The sequence below is a fragment of the Terrapene carolina genome, unplaced genomic scaffold, assembly GCF_002925995.2.
Source record: "Terrapene carolina triunguis isolate 2854851 unplaced genomic scaffold, T_m_triunguis-2.0 Scaffold34276, whole genome shotgun sequence".
Lineage (NCBI taxonomy): Eukaryota > Metazoa > Chordata > Testudines > Emydidae > Terrapene > Terrapene triunguis.
Genome location: NW_020698627.1, coordinates 856 through 10,697, shown reverse-complemented (window position 1 = coordinate 10,697; position 9,842 = coordinate 856). Strand labels below are relative to the sequence as shown.

At 62.4% G+C, this 9,842-nt stretch overlaps 1 protein-coding gene across 1 annotated transcript in view; it reads right to left on the bottom strand.

Moving 5' to 3' along the window:
- Positions 1-1,345: 1,345 nt before the first annotated feature.
- The window catches only part of LOC112108780 (M-phase inducer phosphatase 3-like), a gene marked incomplete at its 5' end in the record, with an annotated part of 9,119 nt that continues 622 nt past the window's right edge, over positions 1,346-9,842 (bottom strand). Inside the window, 8 exons of the mRNA XM_026646173.1 lie at positions 1,346-1,498; positions 1,713-1,824; positions 2,430-2,563; positions 2,992-3,090; positions 7,084-7,146; positions 7,711-7,754; positions 8,078-8,178; positions 8,504-8,554. Coding sequence (XP_026501958.1) covers positions 1,346-1,498; positions 1,713-1,824; positions 2,430-2,563; positions 2,992-3,090; positions 7,084-7,146; positions 7,711-7,754; positions 8,078-8,178; positions 8,504-8,554 — 757 coding nt within the window. The remainder of the gene's footprint in view (positions 1,499-1,712; positions 1,825-2,429; positions 2,564-2,991; positions 3,091-7,083; positions 7,147-7,710; positions 7,755-8,077; positions 8,179-8,503; positions 8,555-9,842) is intronic.

Genomic DNA, 9,842 nt, shown 5'->3' with positions numbered 1-9,842 from the left:
CAGCTTGTAGCAAAGTTCCTCCAGAGGTAAGAAGCAGGATTGAAGACCAGATGGAGATGAGGCATCAGCCTTATATAGTCTTTTCCAGGTGTAAGAACACCTCTTTGTTCTTACTGTGGAAAATTACAGCAAAATGGAGCCTGGAGTCACATGGGCCAGTCCCTGCATACTTTGCTGAGTCTGAAGGCATATTTGCCTTCTCTCAATGAGTCCATTGTATAGCTGATGGTCCTTAATGGGCCATCAAGCAGGCTAGGCAGAGCTAATCCCAGCTTGTCTGGGATGTCACCCAGAAGCATAGCATAAGTTTGCCATACAGACAGTATAGAGCCAATATTCATAACTTCAACTACAAAACTGATACACACACATAGACAGCCTAATCATAACCAGTAAACCATAACCTTGTCTTAGACACCCCATTTGACCCCCTTTATACAAGATTTGGGTGCCACTACAGGACCTTGGTTGCAACAATGATCTATATGGTCCCAGTTTATGTCAATAACGTCACAGCCACATGGTTGTTGACCTCCTCAAAGAATTCTAGTAGATTGGCGAGGCGTGATTTCCCAGGAGTGGCTCAGCAGGAGAGGGGAGGGAGCATGTGCGGAGGGGAAGGAGGGAGGCGAGAGTAAAAGGAAATGTCAGGAGAACAGGAGGAGGGAACAAGAGGAGACCAAGGTGGCCACAAAGAGCCAGGCCTTAAACCTGCTGCTGCATCAGTCCAGGTTTGACTTACTCAAGCTGCTGCACTTTTATTGTATTTGCCTGGCAAGAAGGGGAGCGAGAGGAGGGGATGGGGCTGAGGGCAGCCCTGGGGGGAAAGCTCCTGTCAATCACTGCCCTGGGACAGGGGCAGAGGTCAGTTGGAGGGGGAAGGAGTGAAGTGCACCCAAGCTCCACCCACAGACCAAACTCCACCCTTTCGAGGCACTAAAATGTGACACCAATAAAGGCAAATTGCGCAGGTCTCCATGAAATGATGGCTCCTCCTCTGTCCTGTGTGTCTGGGTCCGAAATGAAAAGTGAACAATGCTGCCATCAAGTCAACATCCAACGAGCTGAATGGAGCTGTTCAACCTCGCAGAGCTATCATTTCAGGCTGCCTGCAGACTCAGGAAGACGTCACTGCATCAGGTTCATTCACAGAGCCCTATTTTGAAGGTTTTCTTTGCAACCATAAAGGCTAGAGTCTTAACTTACAGCTGGGATGCTGGAGCTCCAGGGGCAGCCAGCAGGGGAAGGTCTGACTTGCCAAACGGGAAAGGGGCAGCTCCATTTCAGAGGCAAGGGGTGGGGCTAGTGGGTACCTCGCTGTGAGTCAGGGACGGGCTCTGGGTTGCTATGGGAGGGGAGACCCTGGGAACAGGGGCTTGAAAAGCTCTTTGCGGATCCTGCGCAGGCTCCAAGGCTGTTTCCTCCGCTGGTAGTTCCTAAGCTCGGCTCGGAAGTCCTTGTGTCGCATGTGGACATAGCCCTGGGGCTCGCAGAGATCCTAGAAAGAGAGAGAGCATGTGACACTTCCCCTGGGGAGGGAAATGGAGTCTAGTGGTTAGAGCAGGGGGCTGGGAGCCAGGACTCCTGGGTTCTCTCCCTGGCTCTGGGAGGGGAGTGGGGTCTGGTGGTTAGAGCAGGGGGCTGGGAGCCAGGACTCCTGGGTTCTGTTCTAGGCTATGCCACCCCCTCCCCTGCAACAGCCCCCTAGGTACCTGGAAGTGCTGGTAAAACTCCTTGTAGCCGCCACGTAGCACATACAGCTCTGGGTACCAGAGCTCCGGGTACCGATTGGCATCACGGTCCATTCTCCTCAGGCTGCGGCACCTGCCCAATGACAGAGGGATTTCACCACTGAGCCCCTCCCCATTGTCACTCTAGGGACCCCCCTGCACCCACAGGGGCCACAGGACGGGGCAGGAGTGGGTGAGTCTGATTGGCCGAAGTGAGCTTGTGAGGGCAGGAAGGGTCATGGGCACAGGAAGTGTGGCAGGGGGCACTGTGGGGTTAATGGAGCCTGGAGCCAGCAAGACTGGCCAGCCCCAGCCCCCAGAGCCAGGCATTGGCCTCACCCCAATAGGACATAGAGCCTTGGGGGGCACCTGCAACCACAGGCTGCCACTGCTGCCCTGGGAGTGGAGCAGCGAGGTGCCCCCAGCTGGGCAGCACTGCTGGGATGGGAGCCAGGCGCGCCCTGTTGGTCCACTCCCTCTGGGTCACCTGGCACTGGCCACTGTCGGTAGACAGGATACTGGGCTAGATGGACCTTTGGTCTGACCCAGTACGGCCGTTCTTATGTTCTTATGTTGATCTCAGCCGGGTAGGCATTCCAGTGTCCCCAACGCTGCGGCTCCTCCCTATCACAGAAACCTCGGCAGGGGGATGAGCAGGGAGAGAGTGGGGGGAGCTGGGCGGGCCCCCAAGGCACCTACAATCGGGGGCCTCTCTCAGAGGAGAACTCGCAGTGGAAGATCAGGACACTGCTGCGGGGGCACGGGGTCGTGCCCAAGGGATCCGGCAGGAACCGCCTCGCCAGCTGCTCTTCTCGGTACAGATTCAGGGCGCCCTGCGCGAGAGCAAGGAGGTCAGAGGGGTGCAGCGGGTGGGGGGGCAGCACAGGCAAGACCAGGGCTCAGTGCTCCTTCCCCGCCTTCAGGGCTGGGGGAGCATCCCATAGATGGGGTCAACTGGGAGCTGGCAAAGTGCCATGGCCCCCGCCCCCTTCTCCCCAGGCAAAGCCACTGGGCAGCCCAGGATCCTGCATGATGCTTATAGGATTTTAATAATTTCATGATCCCCACAGCCAGCGCCCCGCCCTGCTCCCCACAGCGCCCCCTGCTGGAACAGGCCGGGGCTGGAGTAGCCGGGAGCTCCCCACACAGCCAGTCCTGCCCCGCTCTCTGTGACACCTGGCGGGAGCTGTCTCTGCCCAGCAGGCAGCCTGTTGCCTGCGGGAAGTTGCTGGGGGCAGGACCGGTTGAGCCAGGCTCTTACCTTTATGTGTCCCCCCGTGTATTCATAGGGATAGCGACAGTCCACCACCACGTACTCCTCCACCACCCCAGCCAACTGGCCGCACAGCAGGGAAGCCACCTGGGGGGGGGGTTGAAATGGGGAGGGGGATGAGCTCCCGAGAGGCTGCGTCATGGCAGCTCTGGGCTCGTCCTCCCCCCACCTGCCAGGGCCCCTCGCGTCAGGCGTTGGGCCCAACATGCTGAGGGTGCAACGTCGCATGGCCAGGGTGTGAGGGGTGTAGTCCATCCTGGCTCTGAAAGAGTTAACTGGAGCAGGAGAGGCCAGTTAACCCCTGGTCCCCTGGAGCCTGGCGTGTGGGGTACCTCCCGGGGGGGGGTCAGCAGACGGGGGCTGCAGGGAGCGAGGGACGCACTCGGCAGTCCCTTGCGGGGCGAGGCTGGAGAGAGGAGGAGGGTCAGGGAGGAAGCCCTGGGGCAGAGCTGCCCTGGGACCCTCGCCTAAGGAGAGCAGTGTCTGGCAAGAGGCCAGGAGAGACCCCGAGCAGCCCCTGGGGTGGGGAGCCCTGGTGAAAGGGCAGGCTCTGGGCTTGCAGAGCGAGACCCTGGGAGGGGTTCAGTGGAGGAACAGGCGAGGGGGACCGAAGAGGGCAGAGAAGGGTGAACCTAGAGGGGGCTGCTGACCGGCTGGGTAGGCAGAAGACCACAGAGGCAACAGCCGGGAGTCTGGTGGAGTGACCCTGGACTGCCTGTGGCTGGAACCCAGGACAGAGGCCAGGCCTGGGCTCCCCTACCTGCTCTGGGGAAGGCGGTGAGAAGCCCCCGAGAAGGGGCTGTGGCCTGGTGGGAGCCCGGGGGGGGGGATGGGCCCCGACGGGGGGCGGCCGACCAGACGGTTGTTGGACGTAGTTCCCCGGAAAGGGGGGGACTAAGCATGATCTGGCTGGAGGGCTGAGTCCCGAGACGAGGCAGAACTGCTGGGCTGGAGCAGCCGTCAGCAGGGGCGTGAGATGAGGAGAGCGGCTGTGCCATGCCCAGCCACGCGGGGGCGCTCCAGCAGCGAGTCCATGCTTCCACCGGGGCATAAGGTCCCCAGACGTAGCTGGTCCGATGCCCCCAATCCTGCCCCGCACCCCCCACACAGTGCTCAGTCCCAGCTCCACCAACGCACCACAGTCTCTGCCGATCCGTGTGGCTTTGGGCTGCGTCTTTCTGTGGGTGGCAGGGAGGCAGGCAGCAGAGGGCCTGGGCAGGAGCAGGGGCATGGACACACAGCAGCTTTAGGGCTAGTGCTGTTTCCCTCACCCTGTGAAGTTCCTGACTGGGGTCAGAGATGGGGGAAGCACCAGGCAGTCAGTCTGTGGGCACGTGGCTGGAATGCTGGCTGCCGGGGCAGCTCCTCTGCAAATAATGGAGCCTGGGCCGCTTTAGTTTTAGTCCTTTTCTGTCACTCCCCAGCACACGGGGTGGCAGCGTCAGTCTAGTGAGACACACAGCACGGAACCGGGGACGATTAACAGGCCCACGACGCAGCAGCTGGAAGCAGAGCAAACAGGCAGCTCGGAAGGACGCAGAGCACGGAGGGAGCTGGATTGCCAGCAAAACCCTCTGCCCAGGCATGGCAGCAGTAGGTGTCAGAAATGAGTCTGTATGGAGAACTGGCCAGAGGGGATAGAGATGATGCAGCAAAGGGGAAGATTTTGTAGTATCCTACTGGGGGGAAAGGAGGCGAGGCGCGGGAGACCCTGTTGCCAGGAACAACGCATGAAACACTGGAATGGCAGATCGAGGCGTTTGGGTCCTGGGGCCCCGAACAGAATGAGCCGGGAGAGGGAGCCGGAGCCGTGCTCTTGCAGCATGGAGCTGAGAGCTCAGGCATGCGCATGGAGCTGTGAAGACGTAACAGGTTCCCTAATCAGTGAGAGGACACGTGATTCCAGTGTACAGGGAAACGGCTCTAGCCCTAGAGAAATGCCTCCAAAGAGCAAGGCCAACTGAACAGTCCAGGGAAAGGATCAAAACAAGGACAGGCACGAGGGCAGAACACAGACATGGGCTCAGGAGGCCGGACCGAGGGACACAGACGCATTGACAGTGCCGGCATCCTGGTCCAGGGAAAGGCCGAAGGAAAAGTGCCCAGCTCTGGGCAGCAGTGCAGGGGGCGTGGAAACAGATTTCAGGTGAGCCGAAGGGAACTGAGGTGCCCTACACCGGAGACCTGCTCATCTCTGAGGGACTCCAGCCAGCCCCTGCAAAACTGAGCCAGCAAGAAAATGCCGGGGGCAAAGGCTGTGGAAGGAGTCCAGTGATGTGGAGGAATGGGCAGCTGCCTGTGCAGATTCTGCTCCTGCCCATCAGACGCCCGTGGGCCCTGCAGACAGCTGGCACAGCGATGCGGCGCGGGCATGGGCTCTGGAAAGAGCAATGAATCACAGCCCCTCGTGCGCTGCCCTGCCAAGCCACTGGAGCTGCAGGGGGGACTCAGGAGGAGGGCTAGGGGCAGCACTGGTGCCAAGCCCTGCCGGGCACAGGAAGGGGATGTGCTCAGTGTGACGAAGTGGACTGTTCTTAATGTTTTCCCTGAATACTGTGTGGGTGCCTCAGTTTCCCCTATGCATTTCTTAGGTATCTAGGTGGAGGGGATCAGGGTGTGTGATTGTTGCAGAGCCCAAGAGGACCCCTGTGATACTGTCTGCACAGAGAATGGCCGACACTCTGTCTCCTGGCAACTAATGACTTGGGCCCTTCCTCTACAAAGGTGCCAACTGAAGGTGTTGGAGAACAAAGAGATCAGGTGACCGCCTGGCCCAGGAAAGAGACAAAGCCAGAGGAGGGGGGGCTGGAGAGTATCAGTTTGGAGCTGGCTGGGAAAATGGAGGGGAGCCCAGATGGGGCTCTGGCCTCCCTGCCCCCCCCCCCCAAGAGGGACCTAACTAAGGGGGTCCTGTTGTCTGTATCTGCAAGACCTGTCTTGGACTGTGTTCCTGTCTCTAAATAAACCTTCTGTTCTACTGGCTGGCTGAGAGTCATGGTGAATCGCAGGAAGCCGGGGGTGCAGGGCCTTGTCTCCCCCACACTCTGTAACAGGGCGCCTGGTTCCAGCAGTTCCCTTTGATCACCAGCTGCACGTGCAGACTGAGCACACGCTGCGGCTGGGTGCTCCCATGCGCCTGCAACGCATGTTATCGAGGCACCAGTGCTAGGTGAGGGCAAGGAACGGCGCTGCTGGCGGCCAGTCTGCAGAGCAGGCAGAGCTAACACAGATGCTGTGTGGGGCAGTCTCTCCACAGCATCACCTTCCCCTCTCCCCCTTACTTGCTGCAGGCGGCCCTCCCCACGCCCCCCTGCCCCAGCTCCCTCTGCCTAAATGCCGACGACGAAGAAAATGCCGCCCCCCAAATGCTAGTGCCCTAGGCGACCGCCTAGGTCGCCTAATAGGTTGCACCAGCCCTGCATCCGGGCTGCAGCTCACTGCAGCAGAATCCAAAGGGGAATTGGAGCACAAGACGTCTTCCCCAGGTACCCACCCAGCAATGGGAAGGAGCCCTGGCAGTGCCCGCAGCCAGGGGAGCGATGGCAAAGGCCGAGCAGACAGGAAGGGCAATGCTGGATCACAGCAGTGTCACTCCCAGGGACCCCAGCAAAGCGAAGGAGTCAGAGAGCTGGACTTGCTTCCCTGGAAGGGCCGGCTGCTGTAGCCAAGGGAGGGACAGTGCGCAGGAGGGAAGCAGTTCAGAGAACGCCACGCAGGCAGGCAGCGCAGCCGCTGTGACAGAGGAGCCAAGGAGCCGAGTCCCCTACGTACAGGGGAGCAGAGTGGGGTCCAGCCGTCAGTAGCCACACACAGCAGTGGCAAAGGGCAATGCTACAAGCTGCTCCGGGACGCTGGGCACATGAGTAGCTGCAGACGGAGGACAGTGGTGGAGAGCAAACCGAGACAGCAGCGGAGCAGAGCTGGACAGCCGGCACACCCAGACAGCCATCGGTCTGTGTGCACATGGCTGGAATGCCAGCTGCGGCTGCTGCATCGCGCTGCGGTTCTTAATAAGAGTTGTTTTACAAGCATGGGGTCCGCGCGCGCTGTTACCCAGCAGTGGGCGCATTTCACACTTACTGTGGCGGGGCTGACGTAACGCAGATCCCGGTGCTGGCCATCCTCCAGCGGCAGAGAGCAGGGCTGGAGGCACCAACAGAGACAGGCATTGGCACAAAAACAGAGCTGAAGGGATATCCCCGCTCTCCCTGGGGAGGGACATATGTATCCCCTGTCTACCACCACACACACGCCCTGTGCTCCCTGGAGTGGGACGCCCCCCCTCCCCCACATGCTCTGCCCTCCTTGGAGCAGGATGTCCCCTTCCCCCACACGCACACACATCCTACCTTCCCTGGAGCCGAGAGGTGAGGCGTTCACCTTAGTCACAGACTGGCCCCTGGGGCAGGCATGTTCACTGTATGGTGCTGGAGGGGCAGCCGGCACCCTCCTGGGACGGGGAGGACGGGCGGATGCTCTGCGCCCTCGCGGGGCCTGTGGCGGGAAGGGCTGGGGGTGCTAGCAGACGAGGCCAGCCCAGCTAAGGAGAGCAGCACAGCCTCGCTGGCCCCAGGAGAGAGGCCGGGGCATAGGGCCTGGGCTCTGGGAAGGGGAGCGAGGATTTCGGTCACTGCCCAGGGTGATGGGCCCTTGCGGAGCGATTGGGCTGGGAGCGGCGAGCTCATGGGACGGGTACGATCCACTCACCCTGGAAAAATCCCCAGTCAGGATCTCGCCGTCCGTCCCAGGGGCTGGAGCAGGAGAGAGGCCAGAGCTGCCCTGGGAGAGGGGACGAGGGGAAGCCGGAGTGTCAGAGACACAGGGACGGGGGAGAGAGGCAAATCCAGCACCAGCAGCGTCACCCCGTCTGGCTTCCCTCTGGCCATGCCTCCCCCTGCCCCTGGCCAGCCTGGCGCGGGACTTGCCCTGAGCCCACGCGCAAGCAGGGCAAAGCGACTGGCTCCGTCTCTCGGTGCCTGAGCCCTGCCTGACCCAGGTGGGGCCCTGTCTGCAAGCGCCGGACGTCCCTGCTCCCCAGGCAGGCTGCAGCTCCAGCCCCTGGTAAGGCTCCCACAGGGGGGCACGGGTGGGTGCTCATGTTTGTGCGCAGCCTCGGCTGCCTTGGCGGCGCTCAGACCTCCGAGCGTTTGACCTTTACGAATCCCCAGCCCAGCCCTGTGCCCGGAAGAGTCAAACCCTGGGGAAATCGACCAGCTGCTGTTGGGAGCAGCAAACCCCACAGGCTGTGAGCGGCCCAGGGGAGGGCAGATGGTTTGGGGGCGATTCGGGACTGTGGGGCGTGGGGGTCACCCTGTGAACAGTAACTGGTGTGCTGGTGCCGGGCTGTGAGCCCCCGCGGCGTGGCACTGCAGGCAGCCAGAGCTGCAGGGCAGGTGGTGACCCCAAACGCCCCAGCCTCCCAGCTCAGTCTGTCCCCAGCACACGGCCGTGCTCCCCAAATATCCCCGTGGGCGGATCAGACACCACTGCCCCCACTCACCTTGGCACTTCCTTCCCCTGGTCCCTGGCTGGCTCCTCGCAGGCGCTTGCTCTGGGGGGGGGGCAGAAGGGAGGGAGCCGTGACAAGGCTGCCCAGGACAGGGGGTGAGTGGGGAAGGAAAACGTGCTGGTGTCAGAGCAGGAGGCGGCCGGAGCGGGTGCAGAACAAGGCCAGGCACGGAGCGGGGCAGGGCAGGGCCGGGCGGGTGCAGGGCAGGGCACGGAGCGGGTGCAGGGCGGGGCCAGGCAGAGCGGTGCAGGGCGGGGCCGGGCATGGAGCGGGGGCAGGGCCAGGCAGAGCGGGTGCAGGGCAGGGCCGGGCACGGAGCGGGGGCAGGGCGGGGCAGGGCACGGAGCGGGTGCAGGGCCAGGCAGAGCGGGGGCAGGGCGGGGCTGGGCACGGAGCGGGGGCAGGGCCAGGCAGAGCGGGTGCAGAGCAGGGCCGGGCACAGAGCGGGTGCAGGGTGGGGTGCGTGTGGCGGGGTACCAGGCAGGGAGCAGTCATGGGGCAGAGGGGCCAGGCCTGCAGAGACAGCCCCGTCCATCCTGCCCCTGTTCTTAGCCCGATGCCGCAGCCCTGTGGCTTTGTGCATGCCGCTGTCTCGCTGTAACTCGAGTGCGCTGGGACCGGTGCCAGGCAGGGCTGTATAAATCCATGCCAGCGATGCCAGCCTCACCCGTGCTTCAGTACTGCCCATCACGCTGCCCCCACCTCACACAGAGCCCTGGGCTAGAAGAGCCAGCTGGGGAGGAGGGGGGGAGGCTGGTTCCTTTCCCACCAGGCAGGCTCTGAAGGGGCCCGGTGCCCGCCCCTCGGGGCTGGGAACAAGCAGGCACCGGCCGGCCCACAGGGGCACATCTGGGGACATGGAAGGGCCCGACCCAGTGGGGTGCAGAGTGTGCCCGGCAGTGCCAGGGCAGGGTACTGGGGCTGCAGAATGGCCGTGTTCATGCCCTCGAGCCCAGGGGAGGGGGATAGGACAGCGACCCACAGGCCCTGCCCATGCCCTGCACGGTCCCTTCCCCGCCCCTCGGACACAGCCCGGGTACTCACGGAGCGGGGCAGGCTGCAACGCGAGGGCATCTGACTGCAGCTGAGAAGAGAACCAGAGCCAGGGGGTGAGTGCGGCCCCAGTGGGCAGCAGCCTCCCAGCCAGGCACACAGGCAGTGTGTGTGGGGGGCTATGGGGTGCACTGCGTGTGCCAATGGAGCTAGCGGGAGCACTGCATGTGCCGGGGGGTTCTGGGGAGCAGTGGGGGGCTATGGGGCACACTGTGGGGGGCTATGGGGAGCACTGTGGGGACTATGGGGAGCACTATGGGGGGCTAGGAGGAACACG